Genomic DNA, 24475 nt, shown 5'->3' with positions numbered 1-24475 from the left:
GTTTTGGCAGGATGTTGACAAGATGAAAATCCTTACAGCTAAATCAGTCATAATCACAATGTGGCGGTGATTGTGTTTTTAACACCTTTATTGAGATATAATTCATATTGCATACTCTTCACTCATTTAAAGTGTACAGTTCAGTAGTTGTTAGTATATTCCCCATTCTGTGCAGCCATCAATGCGGTCACTTTTAGAACATTTTCATCACCTCAAAAAAAAAAAATGTGGACCCTTTAGCTGTCACCCCCCATGCCCCTGTTCCCCCCTCCACCCTCAGCCTCAGACAACTTACTAATCTCCCTCTGTCTCCACAGATTTTCCTGTCCTGGAAATTTCACAGGAATAGAGTCCTGTACTATGTGGATTTTGTGTCTGGCTCCACACAGGGTAACGCTTTCAGGGTTAGTCATGCTGTCACATGATGACTGGAGTTTCTAGGGCCTTACCAGTGTCACTCAGGGTCTTGAGTGTCCCCCTGCACAAAGGTAACTAGTCCTGCATCTTTAGGGCCCAAGCTTTGGGCGCCCTCCACTGCCATCAGTGGGTCACTCAGTAAACACGGCCAGGCCTGGAGGAGCCAAGTTACTCGAGTAGGCAGTTGTCAACAGACTGATGACAATGTCTATGGAAGTGGTTAGCTCTTAGTACTCAGAAATGGAGGTGAGTTTTTACAAACCTCTTTTCCAACTCTCATAATAAAAATAATAACCCCAACAACTAACAACGTTTGCGCATTTGCACTTTGCACCTTTAGCTGTATAACCTTGTCTGATGTTCGCAGTGACCTCAGGACTCCAAAGATCAGAGAAGCCCTGTGGCCTGGCCTGGGTCACTGTGTAGCAGGTGGGACCTGGAGTGAGCCTGACTCTGCCCCACAGGTTCAAAGACCCTCCGGGACAGACTGCCCCTCCTCCCTCCAGGTTCAGCCTCCCGCTGCCTCCCTTTTGGGGTATCTGAAGGTCACATACCCGTCTCAGGTGTGCTTCTGTAAGAGACCCTCGGGGGCATCCCTCTCTTTCTGTTGTACGAGCCCTTTCTACATCCAGACGGGCTGATGGACCATCAGTAAGGGGGGCAGGCTGGCTTTTAAATGCTCTGGAGAGATTCATGAAAAATTACCATGGCTTCATTTACAAAGCCCTGCTGTGTGGTTCCCAGTGACCCGGACACGGAGGGGCAGCCCTGAAATAAATCTGTCAGCGTCCACGCACTCAGATGTCAAGGTTAGGGAACTAATCAGGAGGTTTCCAGAATTTTTCTTAGAATAAATCGCAAACTCAGTGAAATAACCGAAGGAAGAGATTTATTTTGATGTCTATTCCCTGGGGTCACCGAAGGGTTGCTTGGTGTGATAAACTGTGCTTTCCAGCCGAGCCCTGCCCCCTTCCTTCCCCCAAGAGGCTGTCTTGTCCTTGACGTTGGCTGCTTCAGTCTTCAGTGCCAAAGCAGGGGTGTGGTCATAGGAAATAATTCCTTGCGTGTTTCTGAGATGTGGGAGAATGGACTGGATGGGGAGGGGTGGATTTTGTCCAGTTGATAAGAGCACAGGGACTCACTGGAGCCCAGGGTGGGGCGCCCTGCTCCATGGCTGTGCCCTGGTGCCAACTGCCAGGAGGAGCTTGGCTCCTGTGTACAAACAGTTCTATGGGGATGGGGGAGGAAGACAAGCCTTTGGTACCTGCCTCATGGCTTCTTTTTAGGGCTTGATGAAACTCTAAACCAGGGCAGGCTGGCGAAGCACTTCTGGCAAAAGTGGGAGCCTTCTCAAGAAGAGACGCCGCAGACTGAGGAGGGGGCTCAGGGGCTGTGGGTGGCCAGGTACAATGCCTCACATCTACTGCACCAGAGTTTTTGCCATTTAATAGCATTTTATGCCTAGCTTCACATAGGTCATTTAATTTTTGAGTTTAACTTATTTCCAGGTATTTTATATTTGTTGCTGTTACTTTGAATAGAATTTTTTTTACCATTTTTATTTTATTTTTTTACTGAAGTATATATAGTTGGTTTACAATGTTGTGTTAATTTCTGGTGTACAGCATAGTGATTCAGTTGTATATATATATATATGTATATATATATATATATATATATATATATATATATATATTCCTTTTCATAATTTTTTCATTACAGGTTATTACAAGATATTGAATATAGTTCCCTTTGCTCTACAGTAGGACTTCGTTGTTTTATCTGTTTTACATATAGTACTGTGTATCTGCAAATCTCAAACTCCCAATTTATCCCTCCACCCCCTGCCATTTTTATTTTTAATTGGTTATTACTAGTATCATATTTGTTATAGCCAGTGTAACAAGTTCTCTTAATTCCAGTTGTTTTAGTATGGTCTCTTTGATTTTTTTTTAGATATTCAATCATATTTGAAAAGAAAGACAATTCTATCTTCTCCAATATTCACACAGCTTACAGTATTTTCTTATCTTATTAAATTAACTAGTGCTCCTAAAACAGTGTAGAATTGTGGGCATGCTGGTGGGTAACTCTGTCTCATTCCTGATCTTGGTGGAATTGCCTTCAGTATTGCTCCAGTTAAAATGATATTTGCTTTAGGTATTTGCCTGCTAAAAATCTTATCAGATTTAGGTGGATTTCTCCTAGTCTTAATTGACTTACGGTTTTTATGAGTGCCTGTGAAATTTTATGCAGTGGTTTTATATCTATTTATAGGAGCATCTGACTTTTCTCATTTAATTTGTTGCTAGAACACATTTTCTTGATAGATTTACCGCTGTTCTAGAATTCTCTTCCTAAAATGAACCTTGGGTAGTTTTCAGGATAACCCAGGTTTTGGAAAGAAGTAAATGTGTAGTGTTTAATAGAACTAAGTTCTATTTCTCCCTTGTGCTACATGGCCAGCCAGGCCTGGGGCTATAGCCATCAGAATGTACACATTTACCACTGAGGCTGCTAAACTTCCACGTTCTGGACATATTTTCAGGAGATACCGTCTGGGCGTACAGCCAACCCTAAGGAAAGGGTAGCCAGAGACTGAAAAAGACAGTGCTGATACCATCTGAGCACCTGGTGCCCACCATGCTTGAATTCCAAACCCTGGACTATAGTTTTATGAAATCTGTAAATTCCCTTGCTTGTTTTAAAGCACTTTGACTTGAGTTTGCATTCAAGAGTACTTTTTAATACAGCCATGGGATATAATTCCTTTGATATAGCATTGCATTCATTTTAGCCAATATTTTGCTTAGAATATTTGCTTTTTTTATTAAAAGAAAAAATTGCCCTTTTGGTTTGTTGGCAGGGTGGAGGGGGCTTCTGTTTTCCTTTTTCAGATCTGCTGGTAAGGTTATGCTAGCTTTATAAAGGCAACTGGCGTGTTTTCTTCTTTGGCTCTTGGCCTGAAATTGTTTTAAAACATAGAAATTATCTTTTCATTAAAGGTCAGAGTGAATTCAGCCTGAAATACCATTTTGGACTTCCCAGTCTCCTTTATGGTTATTGGCCTTTAGGTTTACTGCATGTTACAGGCTCAGTATAATAGTTTATATCTTGCTAGGAAATTATCCACGTCCTCTAGATTTTCACATTTATGGCTGTAGAGCAGCCCATATTCTTTTCATCTCTACTACATCCGTGTTAAATCTCCTGTCTCATTCCTAATGTTGTTTGCTTTGGCTTTCTTTAAAAAAAAAATCAGTCCTACCAGGGAATTTGCAGTATTTTTTTTTGGTCTGTTCAAGAGTCATCATTAGGCTTTATTCATCTTAACATCTTTATATCTATTTCATTAATTTCACTTTTTATGTGTGTTAAATTTCTTTTTTTCCTATTCTCAGCTCACTTGTTTTCTTTCTCTTCCTAAGTTCTACATTTCATTTACTTTCCAGCAATCTCATCTGTTTTGAACCTTTTCCATTGAGAAGAATAAAACACATATAGGGAAGTGCACAAAGCGGAAGTATATAGCTGGGCAATTTATCATGAGTCAAAACAGCTGTGTGCCCTCCAGCAAAGCCTAGAAATAAACATCACATCCCCAGCATCCCAGGGCCCTCCTTATGTGCTCCCAATCCACTGCCTCTCCATTCCCACTGCAGATAATCACCTTGGGATATTCATCCTTGTGATATTCACATCTTTAATCTTTTTTATAATTGTATCAACCGTGCATGCACCTCTGAACACAATAGTTTAATTTTGTCTGGTTTCTTGAACTTCATTTAAATAGAAATATTGCTTCTTTTATGTCTAGCTTCCCGTGCTCAGCATTATGATGTGCAGTGTACTCCTGCTGTATGTAGCTGTAACTCATTCATGTTCATTGCTGTATAATATTGCATGTATGAAGGTAAAACCATCCATTCATCTATTCTACTTTTGATGGACATTGAGCTCTTTCGTGTGAGGCTGTTTTGAGTAATGTTGCTGTGAACTCTCTAGTGCATGGTTTTTGTTATCATTGTACGCATTTCTGTTGGGTATATTCCTAGAATTGAAATATTCTTATGGGTATCATATTAGGTTGGGTAGCAGTCTTTAACTTAAGGAGATAATGCCAAGCTGTTCTCCAAAGTTGCTGTCCCAATTCACACCGCCATCAGAGTGTCTGTGTTCCTGTTGCCTCACATTCTTATCATCACTTGGCATTGTCTATTGTCATTATTTTTCAGTCTTAGCCATTCTGATGGGGATGTAATGGCATCTGACTTTAATTTTGATTTATGTTTCTCAGAGTGCTGTTGTGGTGGGGTTCAGTGTCACATGTTTCATGTTGGGTTGTTTGTCTTTTTCTTAACATTTAAGATTGGGCTTTTTGTTTGTTTTGGATATGAGTCATCTGTCACATGTGATGCAAAATCAATTTTTACTCTCCTATGGGTGGTGTTTGATGAAAAAAGTTTTTAATTTCAAATAGTCAAACACATTAGTTATCTGTTTATTCTTAACACATTTTGAGCCTTGTTTAAGAAGTGTTTTCCTGTCCCCGGTGACATGAAGATAGTCTCCTGTATTATTCTCTCACGGTTTCATTATTTTGACTTTCACATATTCATCATTTACAATCCATGATAAAAATGCTTCAGTGAGCATATATAAACACTTCTGAAAGAAAGGAATAAATAAAAAGCCTCAGCAAAGAAATATAAAATATAAAAAAAAGAACCAAATGGAGATTTTAGAACTCAAAAACACAGTTAACTGAAATAAAAAAAAACTGAGTGAATCCGGCTCAATGGCGGAATGAAAGAGGCAGAAAAAAGAATTAGTGAATAGGAAGATAGAACCATAGAAGGTACCCACAATGAACAACAGAGGAAAAACTGACTAAAAACAAAACCCAGCAGAGTCTCAGTGACTTGTGGGCTGACATTTCATGTCATGGGAATTACAGAAAGACAGGATTAAAAAGGCAGGGCTGTCCCTGATTTCAAGCTATACCACAAAGCTGTAGTAATCAAACTAATATGGTACTGGCATAAAAACAGACACGTAGGTCAATAGAACAGAACAGAGAGCACAGAAATAAACCCACGCAATATGTGGTCAATTGACTTACGACAAAGGAGCCAAGAATAAACAGCGGGGTAAAGCACAGTTTCTGCAATACTGTGTTGGGAAAACTGGACCACTGTCTTACACCTTACACAAAAACTAACTCCAAATGGATTCAGACTTGAGTGTAAGACCAGAAACCACAAAATTCCTAGAAGAAAATACAGACAGAGAGCTGCTTGACATGAGTCTTGGCAATGATTTTTTTTTTTTTTTGATCTGACACCAAAAGCAAAAGCAATAAAAGCAAAAATAAACAAGTGGGACTACATCAAACTGAAAAGCTTCTGGGAAGCAGAGGAAACCGTCAACAAAATGAAACGGAACCTGCTGAATGGGAGAAAATATTTGCAAATCATATATCTGATAAGGGGTTAATATCCAAAACATATAAAGAACTCTTACAAGTCAATAGAAAAACAAACCAACAGTATGACTAAAAAATTAGCCAGAAGATCTGAGTGAACATTTCTCCAAAGAAGACATTCAGATGACCAACAGGTACATGAAAAGATGCTTAAGATCACTAATCATCAGGGAAATGCAAGTCAAAACCACAATGAGATATCACCTCATGCCTGTTAGAATAGCTATTATCAAAAAGACAAGAAATAAAAGTATTGATGAGGATACAGAGAAAAAGGACCACTTGTGCACAGTTAGTGGGAGTATAAATTGGTGAGGCCACTGTGGAATACAGTGTGGAGCTTCCTCAAAAAATTAAAAATAGAACCACCATATGATTCAGCAATTCCATATTTAGATATTTATCTGAAGAAAACAAAAGCACTATCTTAAAAAGATAGATACACCCTGCCATGTTCATTGAAGTACTATTTACAATAGCCAAGACATGGAAACAACCTAAATGTCCATCAGTGGATGAATGGGTAAAGAAAATGTGGCATATATGTGCAATGGAATATTACTCGACCATAAAAAGAAGGAAATCTTACCATTTGTGACAACACGGAACCACCTTGAGAGCATTATTATGCTAAGTAAAGTAAGTCAGATAGAGAAAGACAAAGACCATATGGTCTTACTGACATACGGAATATATATTTTAAAAGTTCATAGATACAGAGAATGGATTGGTAGTTGCCAGAGGCAGGGAGTAGAAGGTAGGTAGAATGGGTGAAGAGGTCTCAAAAGATACAAACTTCCAGTTATATACAATAAGTCATGGGGATGTAATGTAAAGTGTGGTGACTATAGTTAATATTGTATTGCATATTTAAAGTTGCTAAGAGAGTAAGTCTTAAGTTCTCATCACACACACAACATTTATAACTATGGTGACAGATGTTAACTAGACCTACTGTAGTGAATAAATATATGTGTATTTGTTGTATTGTATATATAGTATCTCTCTCTATAGCTAGCTAGCTAGCCATCTATATATCTAAAGCAACCTAGGTCTCTGCTGTGTCTTGGCAATTGTAAACAATATGGCTGTGAACATTGGGGTGCATGTATCTTTTCAAATTAGCGTTTTTGTTTTTTTGGGTATATACCCAACAATGGAATTGCTGGGGAGGGGGTCATATGGTAGTTCTATTTTAGTTTTTTTGAGAAACCTCTGTGTTTCCCACAGTGGTTGCACCAATTTGCATTTCTACCAGCAGTGTGGGAGGGGTCCCTTTTTTTCACATCCTCACCAACATTTGTTATTTGTGTTCATTTTGATGACAGCCTTCCTGACAGGTGTGAGGTGACATCTCATTGTGGTTTTGATTTGCATTTCCCTGACGAGCAGCCTCGCTCTTAATTGCCAAAAATTGGCAACAATCCACATGTCCCATCAGCAAGAGAGTAAGTATACAAATGGTGGCATATTAATGTAATGTATTATTATGCAGCAGGGAACGTGAATCACCGACACCTAGATGCAGTAGCATGGATGAGTCTCATAATCTTAAATGAAAGAAGCCAGGTACTAAAAATATTGCCTGATTCCACTTACATCACGTTAGAAGAGCAGGCAAAAACTAAACTATATTGTAAGTGGTCAAAGTATAAAGTTGAAAGCATGGAAGTAATTATCAAAAAGTGAGGAGGTTGGTGAGCTTTTGGTCTAGTGGGAGGGAGGAATGGTGGGGGAAGGGGCACGAGAGGCCTCCTGGGGGCCTGGCCATGGTCCCCTGGGCGCTGGCTTTGTGATAAATCTGGGAACTGTATGTGTGTGTTCTGTGCACTTGTGTGTGGTTTCACAATATGGACAGTTCAGAAAATGGAATAACAGGCCTGACCCCCAATCAGTGGTCATTATTTGTGCAGAAATGTAGATGTCCCATATTAGCAAGAGTCGGTGAGGATGTTGGTCCATTTGAACTCTCACACCTTGCTGCTGGGAGCATAACTTGTTCAAATATTTTGCAGGCAGTTGGCCTTGCCTCGTAACGTCATGTGTGCATGTACCATAGGACAGTGCAGTCTGCCTCTGGGTTTAGCCACTTAGGAAACACTTGCCTGTGTGCACTGGGAGGTGTTCGCGCCGACGTGGTTGATGGGAGCCAGAGCCCGGACACAGCGCCGTGTCCGTCCAAAGAATGGGAGGCGGAACAGCACCCCATGCAGCGCTCTGAGCGATGGACTGCAGCTCTTCACCAGTGTTACTGAGCTTCGGAAATACTGTGTCGAGAAAAAGAAGGGAGGTCCATACAAATAGAGTGTGTGATTCTATTTTTTAAATTTAAAAACTGGTCAAAGTAACACCTGTCTTGCTTAGAGATACGCGGATATGCGGCAAGACCACAGGAAGGGAAGGATTAGCACAAAACCGGGGAGAGTGGCCGCTTCTTGGGGAGGGGCTGGTGGGTGTGTGCTCAGCAAGGGGCACAAAGGTCCCTAAAGGCCTGGCAGTGTTCTGTGTCTAGGTTGGGTGGGACATACTCGGTGTTTATTTAAACTGAATACGTATATGACTCTCTCATATGTATATTTCATAACAAAAAATAAACTGAAAAGTTCGTGCTATATTAAGGACAAAGCACAGACTTAAAAACTGTATGACCCTGTTTTAAAATCAATTTGAATATCCCCAAATGTTAACTGTTGGCTATCTCAGGGTAGAGGGATAACTGACAGGTGATTTTTCTTGTTATTTTATTCGGTATTTCAAAATGTTTCGTATGACTCCTGTAATCAGAAAAAAATCACAGTCGATGCGGTTTAAAATCCCTGAAAAGAAAAGGAAAACAGACCTCCTCTAGACCTCCCCACTGAGCATCTTGGAGTAGCCTGAGCAGGCCCCCGAAGTTCTGATTGACCCGTCCTGGCCCCGTCCCCAGGCGCCGGCTCGCAGCTATCAGGCTGCAGCAGGATGTGCCCTGAGCCAGCTCCCTGGTGAGCGACCCCACCCCGCACGCCACGGGAATAATGCCCGTGTGCCGGGACCTCGCTGTCTGTCTGTGGGGGAGACAGAGCGCAAACAAGGGCCCTGGAGGGCGGCTGAGCACACACTCACGGGGAGAAAGAGAGGAACCTGGTGACGGTGCGGTTGAGCAGTTTTCTGGGATGTCGGAGTTAGACCTAGGGTTCCAGGAGAGGCGAGGGGGGCTCAGAACCCTTGCTAAGAGGACAGGGCACTTCCTCCAGTGGGCACCCCTGGCCCCTGCCATCCTCCCCGCCTCCACCTTGTCCTCCCCTCCCTCCCCTGCTCCTCTCCGTCCCCTCATCCTGCAGCAGCCAGTTGGCCAGTTTCCCGGTGATGTCTGCTGCCTCGCGCAGTGACCTCACGTGCTTCTCAGTGTGCCCGCCTCCTACCTTAGAAATGTTGGTGCGAATTCACTTCCCTGGCTCCGAAACTGCATCTGACTGCATATTCAGGCTTCCCAGCCACACCAGACAGTACTGGTAAATTGCTGTCTGTAAATTGCTGGGATGTGCATTTACCTGTTGTGGGTGAGGGCTGGGCTGGAGGCATTACCTGAGGCAACGGGTACTGCAGCTGAAACAGGTTCTCCCTGACTGGGGAATCCTCACTCATCAGGCGGAAATCCAAGTCACTGCAGCTGATGAAAGGGATCTTCAGTGGAGGAGCGGAGTGCTCCGCCCCCGGGAGAAGCAAGCCGCTCTGGAAACCAGACAGAGCCTTGAGGACGAGGAGGAGTTTGATAGGCCATAAAAGGAGACAGCAGTTGCTGACCAGGGGCAGAGAATGTGCCAAGGCACGGAGCTGTGATAACGTCTCCACACTTAATGTGACTATCTGTAACTTTTTAGCTTCTGTTTATTCAAATATATTTTTTTAATTGCTTTTCAAATAGGATTTTAGAATAATTCCTAATGGTGTTTCTGACGGCTTTTGTCCATAAAGAGATGGGTTCTGGTTTCATGACTGTAACGGAAACTAAATGGGATGCCTGTCACGTGTTCTTAATCCCGCCGCTCAAGCACGCGCCCCGGGCAGAAGGCCGTTTTAACTGTGCGCTCTGTCTGTGTTCCCCGTCCAGATTAAGTTTGACAGTGTCGAGGTGTGCGTCTGCTGTGAAATGCAGCACCAGTCGTCCGGCTGCAGCAACCTGGGGGAGACGCTGAAGCTGAACCCGCTGCAGGAGGACTGCAACGCCGTGCGGCTGACCTTGAAGGTGACGCCGGGCTCCGGGGGCGCGCGCGCTCCGTCCCGCGCCCTGCGCCCCACCCCACACCCTGGGAAGGTGCTATTAACTGTGCATTCCTTTCAGTTCTTAGTGCATCCAGGTAGGTCAAATATAAGAGGGAGTCTCTTCCCAGAGAGCATTTTAAAGAAAAGTAGATTTTCACCGTAAAGGTGTCGCTTTCTGGGTTTTCCATTTTCACTATTTACTTCTCCGCCTCGGACGTAGGTGACGTGGGGCTGAGCGGTTGAAAGCGGTCTTGACAAACTTGAGTGTGATGCATGCTACGGCTTTTCTGACAGCATTTCTGTTACACCGTCAGGGGACAGATGGGTATTTATTTTTCCCTTTTAAAGCTGTTTGGAGAAAGAAATTTTACAGTCTCCCATGGCAACCTATTTTTGTGTACAGTGTCTGATTTTTTTTTTAATGACATGGAAAATTGTTTATATTACTCCTTCCTTTTTCTTCCTGCAAATTTGTCTTACTCCTGAAAAGCAAAATTGGCTGCTTAAAAATGCATATGAACAGTGAACTTAATTCTTCTCTTTTCCCTGAGACTCAACTGCTACACTTTTTTGGAAAGATGTGGCTGCTGTCCGGGGAGCCCTGGCTGGTGGGAGGGTTGTGTTCACCGTATGCAGGGAGCCCTGTATTCGCACAGGGAATGCAGTGTGTTGGGAGCTGCGGACTCCACAGGGCTGCCCTGGGACCGGGGGAGCACAGAGGGCAATGTTGCTGTCTGGAACCAGGCGCCCGCGGCTTCTCCTCCGTGGGCGTCATTTTGAGTGTTGGCCAGGGTGACCGGTCAGTCTGGTGGGCTCCCCGTTGACTCCAGTGCACGGGGAAACTGGCAAACAGAGAGAGAGGGTGTGCCTGAAGGATGTAGGGGGAGTGCGCCCGGCGCCCAGTACCTGGCTTGTTTCACGGGGAGATGCTCCCAGTTCAGTGGTCCCAGCAGCCTACCAGAGTGACAGGTCCACGGGGCTGGAGGAAGCCAGAATGTAGCATCGCAGGCTCATCCTCTTGCGTACGATGCATTTCTTGCTGTCTCTCACTGCGTCTGACCACAGTGTCTAGCTTTTTAAGTAAATTTTTAAATTGAAGTATAGTTGACTTACCATGTTTTGTTAGTTTCTTGCGTACAGCATAGTGATTCAGTCATATGTATATATGTAAATATTCCTTTTCAGATTCTTTTATACTATGGCTTATTACAGGATATTGAATATAGTTCCCTGTGCTATACAGTAGGACCTTGTTGTTTATCTATTTTATATATAGTAGTTTGTATCTACAAATTCCGAACTCCCAATCTATCCCTTCCCAACCCCCTTTCCCCTTTGGTAACCGTAAGTTTGTTTTCTGTAGCTGTGAGTCTGTTTCTGTTTCATAAATAAGTTCATTGTGTCATTTTTTTAAGGTTCCACATATAAGTGATATCATATGGTATTTGTTTTACTCTGACTTACTTCACTTAGTATGGTCATCTCTAGGTCCATCCTTGTTGCTATAAATGGCATTTTCATTCTTTTTTATGGCTGAGTAGTATTCCATTTTATAAATATACCACAGCTTCTTTATCCTGTCATCTGTTGATGGACACTTAGGTTGTTTCCATGTCTTGATTATTGTAAATAGTGCTGCTGTGAACATTGGGGTGCATGTATCTTTTCAAATTATACTTCTCTCCAGATATATGCCCAGGAGTGGGGGTGCTGGATCATATGGTAAGTCTATTTTTAGTTTTTTAAGGAAACTCCATACTGTTTTCCATAGTGGCTGCACCAAACTGCATTCCCCACCTATAGTGTAGGAGGGTTCCCTTTTCTCCACACTCTCTCCAGGACTTTTTAATGATGGCCCAGAAAAGCTTTCTTGAACTATACATTTGAATTTTTTCTGCTGTCTGATTTTAGGATAACTGCATTCCTTGGACCCCTCTACCTGTCTTCTATCACTATCATTTTTTTCTTTAATTTTTTGAAACCCTTCCTTTTCCACCTCGTTTTGCTCCATCTCCTTCCATGTTCTTCTCTCAGCCTTGTTTTCTGCACAGAGTCATCTTTGTGCTCTGCTTTTGATGTGATCTCGAGTCTGGGCAGCTCGCTGCTCAGCCTGTTTCTTTGTCATTTGTTCCTGAGCCTTTGTGTCTGTACTTTTAGATCTTAGCCTGAATAAGCCGCCTTCTCAGTGTGGTCCCAGCTTCCCTGTCCCTCTCCCCAGATGTCTCTAGCTAGTTCAGTGGATTTCATTCCTTTCTTAGAGCTTTCCTGAGGTACACGGATACTCCAAAGCACTCCAGCCAAGTCCTAACCCTTATCAAGCATCACGGGCTTTTTAAACAGGCTTTAGTGTAACTAAGGTTTTGCACTTCCTTCTCATAAACAGGTACTTCTTCCTCTGAGATTCACGTACGTCTAGTTTTCTCGTAATTAGTGGTGTAGTCATTCTTAATGGACTCATCACTCTTTAAAGGTGCTTGAGCCAGGCTGTGCTGATGACTCATGCGCAGTGAAGAGGTCTCTGCACTAGGGGCCTGGGGGGCTCCCCTGGGCTGAAACTCTCCGAGGGCACCAGGGCTGTGGGGACTGAGTCACTGTGTGGGATGGTGGCTCTGCTCCCCCGGGGAGCAGGCTTCCTGGGGACCCCCTTCCTACAGCCTGCAGACGTTCCTGACACTCCGCAAAGGCAAGGCGCAGAGGGAGCGTGACTTTGATTGGTTTCGTGTGTTCCTCTTTTGGGGTCAGCAATTAGATCGGGTTCGTTGGTCTCTTAATAATCTGATTTGAGGCTGACTTGAGGCTCTAGTTACCTGATTAGTAATACTCCAGGCCTGAGTTTCCATATTAAATTACGGATTATCCATGCTTTGTATCTCTTGAACTCAGTATGTGCCCTGGAAATGCCATGCAATGGGTTTGGAAATCAAAGCAGAAACCGATCGCCTTCCAGGCTGCTTCCCTGGTCCCTCAGGTGGTTTTCAGTGGTTTGGAGGCTCTGAAGCCTCTCTCCCTTGACCTCTTTTCTGCTTTCCCACCATCTCTAATCCTGGATCCTGGGGCAGACCAGCTTCTCTCTTGAGGGTGTTGATAATCTCAGACATCATGCCTCCTGCCATGCTGAAGTTTGTGGCTCTTCCTTAACGGGACGAAGGTAGTAGAGAGGGCAGAGGGCATGGAGGGGACCCAGAACCCCATTGTGCATTGCAGGGATTCTCCGAATTGTAGCTCTGCCTGGACAGAGCATCCTATCACCCACTGTGTGGCCCAGAGGGAGGTCAGATGGCTCCTCCGGGGTCCCTGAGCATGTCTGGTGGTGGGCAGGGCTCCTCGGGGGGTCTCAGTTCCTTAAGACCCAAATCTCCACTCCCTGATGACAGGACCTGGCTGTGGGCATCCTATTATGATGTCCTAAAGAGGGTGGTCTAAAAAGTAGGACTTGTGAGCATCTGCACAGGTCTCCTCTCCCAATGAGAGGATGTCTTGGCTTTTGGAAGATGGATGCAATAAATGATAAAAAGATGTTTTGCTAGTTGAATGGCCATCTTGGCCAAGTCAAACCCGGCACAGGATTGTGACATATTTTCCAATCTGTATTAACAGAATTTTTTAAAGGTTCCAGAAACTGGAATCATTAACTGGCAGAATATGCCTCATCTTGTGTGATATTATATCCATCCCAACTTTAATTCTTTGCTGTATCCCAGAATGTCATTATGGTTTTATTATGGTGGTATAATTCAAGTTCAAAACAGAGTTAAGGATCTTTTTGTTTGTTTTATGCACCTGGCTTAATTTATTGAGCCATGGTGAAAACAGATTACCCAAAGAAACCTTATCAATGGACAGGGAGATAAAAGTTTCCCAAGAAATCAATCAGTTATTGAATTGACATGCTTTCTTATCTTATCTTGAAGATGCTTTATGTTTGTCTCTTAGAAAGTTTTTAAAAAAGGCAAGACAACTTCCTAAAAACCTAGGGACCTAAAAAAATAATTAACTCATCATTTAATCTTGAGTCAGTTCTTAACCAAGCTGAAGAAATAAAAATGGTCCTGAGAGTAATTAAATGCTCAACCTCTCGTGGCAAAACTCAGCACTAAGTGGCAACATGAAACACCACACACACACACACACACACACACACACCCTGCTAGAAGTGACCTCCTTTTTTCAGAAGTGGGGAGACACACAGAGCAAGACAGTTGGATCATTTCTCTGTACAGCTTTCTTCTCACTCCTGGCTTCTCAAGGGGGCCACTGATGGGTCCCTCTGGCCAGATGGGATCCTGTCAGAGATGAGAAGAGTGTTAAATCCCTGCTGTCCCGCTGAGCAACACAGGCGACTTATAAGGGGATCTGGAGAGAGAACAGCTCTCCTGGCCGTTGGGCACAACTGATCTGTGGCAAGGCTGCCTGCCTTGTATAGGGAAGAGGGGTGCCCACTGTGTTCCCGAGCCTTCTGCCCTTGGTATCCAGTACCACCGAAAGCCTGCCTCCCCACCCCCGATCTTGGTGGCATCACTTTCCCCTGGATAGTTGTGATACTGAGTTCTGTGGGACGTCTACAGTCACAAGTCCACATAGCGTCTTTGGAAGGGTCATACAGAGGAGAGGTTCCACTCACAGGGGCTGTGACTTAATGTGTACCTGCTGAGTTGAACAAGGTCCGGGAGACTCAGACATTGAGATGAAAGTATTTCTAGTGATATATTTATAGCGGTCCCATGCTGAGCGGGGGACCTGTTGGTCTGGTTAATGCTTGAGGTCTCTCAGTGCTGCCCATTCCCCAGCACCGGTGCCTGGGCTGCGCCTGTAGATGAAGGACCAGGCGTGGAGCTACGGGTCCAGGAGGGCTGCTGCCTGCTCAGGATGACGGTGCTTCCCGCGGTGCTGGCACCTCACCTTTGTGCCTCCACTGGGTGGTCCCTACCCCCCCCCCCCCGCCCTGGCTCCCTCTCTCTCCAGGGAAGATGCTTGGCATTCCAGGTGACAGCCCCTGCAGAGCTGTGACGTCTTCGCTCTTTCCCCACCTCTCTGGAGCCCATCTGCTCCACATCAGCACCACAGCACTGTCCAAGATCACGGCACAACTCGATTGTTTCCCTGAGCCTAGTCACCTCCAGGGCTGTTGTAAACAGTGCTGCTGTGAGCATTGGGGTGGACAGTGGACATTTCTAAGGTCTAATGCTGTGTACCCTGCAAACACGGCTCTGAGATGCCCATCCCTTCCACCCAGACCGCTGCACTGGAGCCTCCCCAAAGTAGACATTCTGGAATCATCACCAGGAAATGTGCTGCCTCGAGAGCCCCTTGGCTGCTGTGCTACAGCAGATGAAAGGCAGCTTCTTAGGGCCTGGGGGCTGTGCCACACAGGCAGATCCTCTCCTACCGGGACCCGCTGTCTTGGGCGCATTCAGACAAGGAACCACAAGGAGGTGGCCCACGGCCCTCCTCCCTCGGCTGTGGGGTCTCTGTGAGGCTGGCACAGTCTTGATTTCAAGGTCCCAGGGGAGGGTTATAACTCAGGCCAGCAACACACTGTTTTGTCTGGGCTGGTCCCGGGTAAGTAAGAACAGACCCGATTTTCACTCTCAAGGGTGTTTCAGCCACTCTCATCTCCAAAGAAAACCAGGGACTCCCAAGGGATCCCCACTGCCGTGTCCGGGGGAGCAGAGGACAGACTGTTGAGAACACTCGTGATTTACATGAACAGACTGGGGGAGACAGCGTGGAGCTCACTGCTGGAGATGAGGTCATTTCTAAAGCATTTAGTTATTCTTAGGGCTCTAAATCAGCAGAGGATTCTGGGATGGGGGTGGGGGAGGGCATTGGGAGGAAAATACATGGGATGGGAGAGCTTTTCAATACTAATTGAATGATGAGGCCATTTGAAAGAATGCATAAGGCAGGCAGACGGGAAAGGGAAAGCACAAAATTACCTGTAACAAAGGAGCCCGGTGACCTGGGCTCCGTGGATCTAGTCACCTGCTTGGTTGTGGTTATGGCTGTGTTAGCAGATGGAGGGGCCCCTACATTAGGAGGCCCACCAAAGTGTGGGTTCTTGCCGCTGACCGTGAAAGAATTCACTCAGCGGAGGCAGATGGACGAAGTGACAACTGCTGCATTGCTCAGAAGGGGAAATGGAAGGAAAGTGCTGGAGCAGGGAGAAGGGAAGAGAAGCACTGGATGGAGGAAGAGGTGCTTGAGCTGGGAGCCATCAGCCAAGACGGGCGGTAGGCACAGCTCCTGCCTGGGTTGGGCCACGTGGACTCTTTTGGGAGGCTTCTGCCATCATGGCCTCCCTTCCAGGTGTGATGGAGCCAGTCAGTCCTTGTTCGAGTTTTTCAGTCCTTGTATGGGCTTTTGTGGTTGTTGTCATGGCAGTTGTCAACTGTCACGGCGCTGGTGGGTGAGTCACTTAGCCGCTAACACGTTACAATTAATATATGATGTGGCTCACGATCCACTGGAGTCAGATCCTCCACCGTCTTGGACTGGGTGGGTTCTAATCAGTTCTTATTTCTTCTCTGCAGTTGCCTTTTGAGACTTAGATAAGAGTAATTGGTTTCTATTAGAGGGAGGGGCAGGGCTATGATCCTGGAGGCAACAGCCTTGGTAACAAAAAGGAAAGTTGCTTTTAATTAGAATGCCTAGTGGACCCAGCATTCCCCTAAAAAAAAAAAATCTCCAAAGATTCTGTTCAGCCATGAAAGTTTTAAAGGGAACTGAAGGAATAATCTCAGTTAGTCGTTGAGATAGGTGGTCAGAGTCATTGTCATCCCCCAGTGCCTGCAGGTTTGTCCTAGTCAACTGCTTGACCCAGCTCTTCCAAGACTCAGGGAGGCCTGGGAGACTAAATCTTTTCTATAAACAAGAGGCGGGGGTAGGGGGTGCACAGGGTCCTACTCCCTTTCAGCTACACGGTGTTCACATGGGTCAAAACTCAACAGGTTCCGTGCTGGAAATGTGCGTGCTTTACATGTGTGGGTTACACCTTGAGCTGTTCCGTGTCTCTGTGGCAGGTGAGTGATGGGTGAAGAACAGGGTGCAGGCAAAGACCAGAGAGACCAAGATGGGCTGGTGCCGGGATGCAGAGGTTCCTTCAGGGGTTTGGCTTGATGTGGAAATTGAGAGGCCCTGCTTGGGGAACCTCGAAGAAGGCGTAAGACAATTGTGGGAGCTGAGCACAATGGTTCTGAGTGGCTGACCATCCCCAGGCCTTCATGGGGATGGCTGAGATGACACGGGCTGCAGCTTCCTCCAACAGGATCCACTTAGGAGGAGACGTGGGCCGTTTCTATACGAACAGTGGTGCCCTGGGCAGGCCTGGCCCTGTTCACCTCCTGACACATCTACCCTGCAAGACAGGAGCTGGGTCGTCACCCAGAGAAGTCTGAGAATGGTGTGGCAATTACCACCCACGTTTGCCCAGTCTCAGCGTGTTTATGATATTTGCTTCTAATTATTTTTTAAAAAATAAGAACTCTATTATTAGATATTTTTACCGACCCCACTGAGAGCCCAGGCATGGCTCTCTCTGTCTCTGAAATTAGAGGCTGTCCACTGTCCTGACATGGGCTTTGCCATTCCCCTGCTGGTTTGCATACTTTGCTGAAATTCTGCATAAAATTGGACATCGTCGGTACCATAAGCAGTTTTCTGCTTCTGCCCTCTGTCTTTGATGTTTAGTGGCTTCTTGATGTTTATCTGCGTGGGTATGTATGTGGCTTGAGTTCTGTCGTTTTAGATTCTGTCTAGTCTCGCAGTATCAGAATATTCCACAAGACACTTTCTGGCTCACATTCATGGCCATACGTGGTTTCTAGTTTTTCACTGTTGTCACAGCGCTGGCGGGACAGGCACACGCTCGTGGGCACGCGCAGTCCTGCACCTCTAGCGGGCGTGCTTGTGTGTCTTCTCTGAAACGCTTCCCGTTTCTCCAGGAGGGGATGACCCTGACTCATGTCCTCACTGCCAGCGGGGGGGGGCGCGCCCTTGCTCCATCCACGTCCTCGTCCATATCGTCTTGACTTGTCGTATATGGTCAATATAGTGGCCACCTGTGTTTTCTCATGGACGAATTGCCTGTTTTGTCTGCTCTCCTGTTGGATTATTTGTTCTTGGTTCTAAATGATGAACTTAGTCATGAAAAATCTTACGCAGTCTGTAATTTGTCATTTAGTTTTGTTGTTATTGTTTTTAACTTTGTTTGCTTTTTAAAAATTTTTTGCTTTTTTTTTCCTTTTTTTTTTCTTAATGGGCAGGGGGTAATTTTAGGTTTATTTATCTTTTTTAAACAGAAGTACTGGGAATTGAACCCAGGACCTTGTGCATACTAGGCATTCACTCTACCACTGACCTATACCCTCACCCCTAGCTTTGTTTTGGTTGTCATTTGTAGGAGAGAGGTTTTCAGTTTTTTACTGGTGGTTTTCAGTTTTTAACTGGTCTTTTTAAAGAAATTTAAGTATCATCTGTTTACAGTGTAGTATTGTATTAACTTCTGGGTAAAGCATGGTGATTCAATTATACATATATATGTTTTCATGTTTAGTTTTCAGGGTTTTTTCATTTTCATATTCTTTTTTTGTGTATATATATATGTATTTATTGAAGTATAGTCAGTTTACAGTGTTGTGTCAGTTTCTGGTGTACAGCATAATGCTTCAGTCATATGTGAACATACATATATTTGCTTTCATATTCTTTTTCACCACAGGTTACTATAAGATATTGAATCTAGTTTCCTGTGGTATACAGAAGAAGTTTTTTTAAAATCTATTTTATATGTATTAGTTAGTATCTGCAAATCTAGAACTCCCAAATTATCCCTTCCCACCCCCTTCCCCTCTTGGTAACCATGTTTGTTTTCTATGTCTGTGAGTCTATTTCTGTTTTGTAAATAAGTTTGTTTGTCTTTTTTACAGATTCCACATATAAATGAGATCATGTGGTATTTTTCTTTTTCTGGCTTACTTCACTTAGAATGACAATCTCCAGGTTCGTCCATGTTGCTGGAAATGGCATTATTTTTTATGGCTGAGTAGTATTCCATTGTATAAATATACCACAACTTCTTTATCCAGTCATCTGCAGATGGACATTTAGGTTGTTTCCATGTCTTGGCTACTGTAAATAGTGCTACTATGAATATTGGGGTGCACATATCCTTTCAAATTAGAGTTTTCTCCAGATATATGCCCAGGAGTATTATTACTGGATCATATAGTAAGTCTATTTTTAGTTTTTTGAGGAGTCTCCATACTGTTTTCCATAATGGCTGCACCAAACTACATTCCCACCAGCAGTGTAGGAGGGCTCCCTTGTCTCCACACCCTCTCCAGCATGTATCATTTATGGACTTTTGAATGATGGCCATTCTGACTGGTGTGAGGTAATACCTCATTGTACTTTTGATTTGCATTTCTCTGATAATTAGTGATATTGAGCATTTTTTTCATGTGCCTATTGATCATTTGTATTTCTTTATTGGAGAATTGCTTGTTTAGGTCTTCTGCCCATTTTTGGATTGGGGTGTTTGGTTTTTTTGTGATTAAGTTGTATGAGCTGTTTATATATTCTGGAAATTAAACCTTTATCAGTCGCATCATTTGTGAATTTTTTTTTTCCATTCCGTAGGTGGTTGTTTTATTTTACTTATGGTTTCCTTTGCTGTGCAAAACCTGATAAAGTTTAATTAGGTCCCATTTGTTTATTTTTGCTTTTATTTCTATTGCCTGGCTATGTAGAATGCCCTAGGAGAACGTTGCTAAGATTTATATCAGAGAATGTTTTTGAGATTATATTGAAAGATATATAATTGATCTAAGTCTTTGGTCATTTTTGTGAATCATGGTTATTTTTTCCTATTTCTGGCATGGATTTGAGAGTAAAGTACCTAAAGAAGGATGACTTGTACTTGGATAGTTAAAATCCTATGAGTGGACCCTCTGAGAGTACAAGACAAAGATACCTGCTCTCACTGTCTTATTCATAATACTTGAAATTCTAGCTACTGCTGTAAGGCAAGAAGAGGAACTAAAAGGCATACAAATTGGAAAGGAAGAAACAAAACATTCGCAGATGGCCTGATTGTCTATATAGAAAACCCCAAGGTAACAGGGTACCAGATAAACACAAATACAAACCACATTTCTATATTACTGGCAATGAATATGTAGAGATAAAAACTTAAGACACAAAAATCAACCTTAACCTAAGCCTCACACCTTATTCAAACATTAACTCAAAATGGACCACAGGCTTAAATGTAAAATGTAAAATTATAAAAGCTTTTAGAAAAAAAAAACAGGAGAAAATCTCCACCATCTAAGGCTAGACACAGACACGGTGCGGACTGGGAAAAAACATTGCAAACCACACATCTGACAAAGGACGTGTGACCTAGCAATTGTACCCTTGGGACACTTATCCCAGGGAAGTAAAAACTTATGTTCTAACAAAGACCCATGCGCAAATGTTCCTGAGCTTTATTTGTAATAGCCAAAACCTGAAAACAACCCAGTCGTGTATCAGCTGGTGAGTGAACAAACATGGAACCCGACTCAGCAGTAAAAAGGGACGGACTGTCGATACACGCCAAAGCTTGGATGAATCTTGTGGGAATTATGCTGAGTGAAAAAAAGCCAGTTCTGAAAAGTGACGTGCTTTATGATTCCAGTTGTGTACTATTCTCGAAATGACAAAATTATAAAAATGGAGACCAGATGAATGGTTGACAGGGGTCGGGAAAGGGAGATTGTGTGGGGAGCAGGGAGAGGTGAGTGTGTCTATAAAAGGGCCACATGGGTGGGCAGGGGTGAATCCTTGTGGTGATGGAGGTGTCCTGTACTTGTCAGTCCTGGTTATGATATTGTGCAGTGGTTTTGCAAGACGTTTCCACAGGGGAAACAGTATTCAGTGTCCCCAGTATCTCTCTGTTATTTCTTACAAGTGCAAGTGAATCTACAGTTACCTCAACATAAAAGGTTTTAAAGACTTAGAATTTTATTCCTTTTCATCATTTTCAATTACACTTTCTAATTGATAGATTCCCCACCTACTTAGATGTTGGTGATTTGAAGATTTTCTTAGACAGTGACTACAATAATTACCACAATACACATCCTTTAGTATCTAGTACAATTTGATCAGCCATGAAGAGGAATAAACAGATGTGTCTGTGAAAGGCCAGGTTTGCTGATGAAAAAAAAACCCACGAAACAGTTGACCACCCTCATCCCAGACCTAAACAGCCACACTGAGGATTCTGCCATCTGCGTTGCCAAGACGAAGCTGACGTCCTTCCGCGTCTTTTCCCACAGGACCTGCTCTTCAGCGTGTGCGCCCTCAACGTGCTCTCCACCATCGTGTGTGCGCTGGCCACAGCCATGTGCTGCATGCAGATGGTCTCCTCTGACGTCCTGCAGATGGTGAGTGGCCCCTTCCCCCCAACACACCAAAATGGCGGCTCCAGCCAGTTAGAGACCAGTGTAGAGTGGACACTGCTGCCCTCCGCCCAGAAGCCCTGAGGACGGTAAGCCCTGACAGCTCACGGGGCTTGGAGATCCTCCACGCTGCCCTGTGGAACCCATACATTTGGTGCCACTGATGTATTTATATTAGGTGTTGTTGGAGCTCCCCATCGATGGAGTCCAGCTACATCGCATGCCTCTAAGTGGCCCCTGGTGTGTGCCCCTGAGTAATTCTAGTGACAGTCCTGCAGCCTGAGACAGCCTCTGGGCCCCGCATGTCCAGAGCAAAGCACTTTCTCAGGCTTTAGAATTCACTTCAGTACAGGAAGACTGTTTAGAGGATGAGTTCTTCTTGGATTGAAAAATGGCTCCTCTGTGCTTTGTTAATTAACCTTGAGCTCATAATTCAGGGGCAGGCCACAGGCTGGTCATCATTTGAGCCTCTGGCCAAGGTCTTAGAGAAAATGTTTTTAGTGCTGGTCCCCAGGGGGAGCAGTGAGACCAGGAGCAGGGGTCACACACTTATTAACATGCACAATAAGGAACGAAGGTGCTTGGTCATTTCAAAAGAGTGGAACACAGCCCACAGCCTGCTGTGTCACCACTAAATTCAGCTCAGGAAGGGAAACGATGGGGGCGGTATTGCTCTTCGACGCCTAGGGTAGAAACCCTCCCCTCCTCTCCTTCATGGCCCCTTCAAGGCCTGCCCTGCCAGGATCCTCCCCAGTGTGTCATGCATCTCGCGAAAGAGAAGACAAGTTGTTCTTGTAGGAGCCTGTGTGATTTGTTCTTTCTCATCCACCCCGTGGCAAGACATCAGTTAATCAAGACACAAGGCCAGGGAGCATCATTACGAAGACGTTAAAAATTCATTGTCTCTAATCGTATGCTCCGCGCGGCCTCTTTCTCCCCGTTTATATCCACACAGCTGTCACAGCGGGCTGACCTCCCCGAGAGGTTGCCGCTTTCTGAAGGATAGCTAATTAGGCAGTTATTCAGCAGCGATGAACTTGTGGCCTTGATCATTGTCGGCGACTCTCTCCAGCGTGGCGTGTAAAGGAGAGGTTAAGTACCGCGGGGTTCCACTCACCTCGGCAGATTTTACTATTGATCTGTAAATACCCCCACCAATTTGACCAAACCCACAGATCCAAAGGGCTGGAAATGCTGAAAGTTTGCCTTCGTTTCAAGAATTGAGATGGAAATTACCAACTAAATAAGAATGAAGTCGGCCGTAGCTGTGGTGGTGTGTTGATGAAAACATAATGTCTGGGGCCGTGTGTCTTTCCTCTGTGTGGTCCTGAGTGGCCCGGTGTCTGCTTGACCTAGAAAGCCACTTAGAGCAGACGGTCATAAAAATGGTGCGTACGTACCGCAGACATTTTATTTTGACTTTAAATACACAAATAAGCATTTGTAGCAACCCCGCCCCCCACCCCCGCTCCTTCTTTCGGTCCAGGGCCGTGATCTCTTTGATTTCGGGTCTGTTTGGTGTATCACGTTGTATTTCGTGCATCAGCTTCACAGACATCCCCCATCTCTGATTTCCAGATTTAGTCCCTTTAGACTGGAGCGAGAGCACGTTTCCCCAGGATGCTTTAAGATCTTCTCCACTCTCGTACGGCCGCCTCACCGGGACCTAACTTGGCAGCAGTTTCTGCTTAGCTGTTCTTTTTCACTGAGTCTTTCTGAAGCATCCATCTTGGTTTTCACAGAACAAGCAAGTCCTGCTATCTGCAATCATATTTCTTTGTGGGTTACAGGAATGACTAAAACTGGTCTTAGCCTGTGTGAGAATGCACCCTGGGGGAAGGCGTGGAAATCACCGGGGGTGGGGGTGGCAGGACCAGAGAGCAGCAGGTGTCTGGGGCGGGCATCACCCCAGGGTCTGGGGGCAGAGGGAGAGCCCCAGCTCGAGGAGAGGAGATCCCCTGAGAAAACTTTTACTGCGGCAATAATCCTGCTCTTTCTGCCACGGACGGCACGTCCTGAGGTGGGACTCCCTCTCTCCAGCGCAGACCCACAAGAACGGGCCTCTCTCCAGCAGCCCTCCCCCCACCTCAGAGCAGAGTCCAGAGCCTGTGACCTTGGGCTCCCAGACAGACCCTGCCTCACCAGACAGATACTGATGGGTGTCGGGGAGATGCCAGTGTGACTGGCAGGCCTCCGGCTGCGGAAGCGGGGGACCAGGGGAGAAGGCCACACACCCCTGGAAAGGCCACCTGGAGTCGAGGGCAGAAGCGGAGCCTGTCGATTAACCTTTCAAAGGCCTCCCTTGCGTGGCCGCCTTCACTCATATAAACCTGCTAAAAGGGTCCCAGGACCGCCTCACCTCTCGTGAAAGCCTTTTTCTCACTCCTGGTGGAACTGTACCTTCAATAGAAGAGCGTTCTGGCTTTTGCTCTTCCTCCTTGAGTATGTCACTGATTTTTCTGATTTCTGGCAGAGCCTAAGGCAGACTGTATCCCCGTCAGACCTCTGGGGCGGTTGGCCTCGTCCCGGCTGCTTGGCTTTGTGCCATAGCATCAGGGCGAGCGCCTCCCAGAATGAAGGACGGTGGACACACATCCGCCTGCCTGTGGCCACTGGGTCACTGCTCTCTCTGACAGTTAAACACCTAAGCCACAGGGCACACCAGCTGGAGAGACAAGGATGTGTTCTGTGTGAAGGAAACAGGAGCCGCATGTCATCTGGTGTGTTATGTGTCTGGACGTGGTCACCATTCTCTCTCCATTCATCTAGAGCGTGCTGATTTCACAGCCTTGGACCATATTCAGAATCGCAGCCTCACTCATAGTTGTGCAAAAATGCTCTACGCACTCACCCCCTGGCCCCTCTCAACTCCAGGCCACCCCATCCG

At 45.1% G+C, this 24475-nt stretch overlaps 1 protein-coding gene across 4 annotated transcripts in view; it reads left to right on the top strand.

The window, feature by feature from the left end:
- ENTREP2 (endosomal transmembrane epsin interactor 2) overlaps positions 1-24475 on the top strand; it is a 273224-nt gene that overhangs the window by 230935 nt on the left and 17814 nt on the right. For 3 of the 4 annotated variants that reach the window (XR_012502598.1, XR_012502599.1, XM_074353931.1), the window contains exons 4-5: positions 9993-10127; positions 21466-21573. Coding sequence is in view for 2 of the 4 variants with exons in the window: in XM_074353931.1 (XP_074210032.1) it covers positions 9993-10127; positions 21466-21573 (243 nt within the window). In the remaining 2 variants the exon portion in view is untranslated. The remainder of the gene's footprint in view (positions 1-9992; positions 10128-21465; positions 21574-24475) is intronic. The other variant, XM_074353932.1, reaches the window with a different exon arrangement.

This window comes from Camelus bactrianus, chromosome 27 (assembly GCF_048773025.1).
Source record: "Camelus bactrianus isolate YW-2024 breed Bactrian camel chromosome 27, ASM4877302v1, whole genome shotgun sequence".
In the NCBI taxonomy this organism is placed as follows: domain Eukaryota; kingdom Metazoa; phylum Chordata; class Mammalia; order Artiodactyla; family Camelidae; genus Camelus; species Camelus bactrianus.
This window is presented reverse-complemented; position numbering and strand designations above follow the sequence as displayed.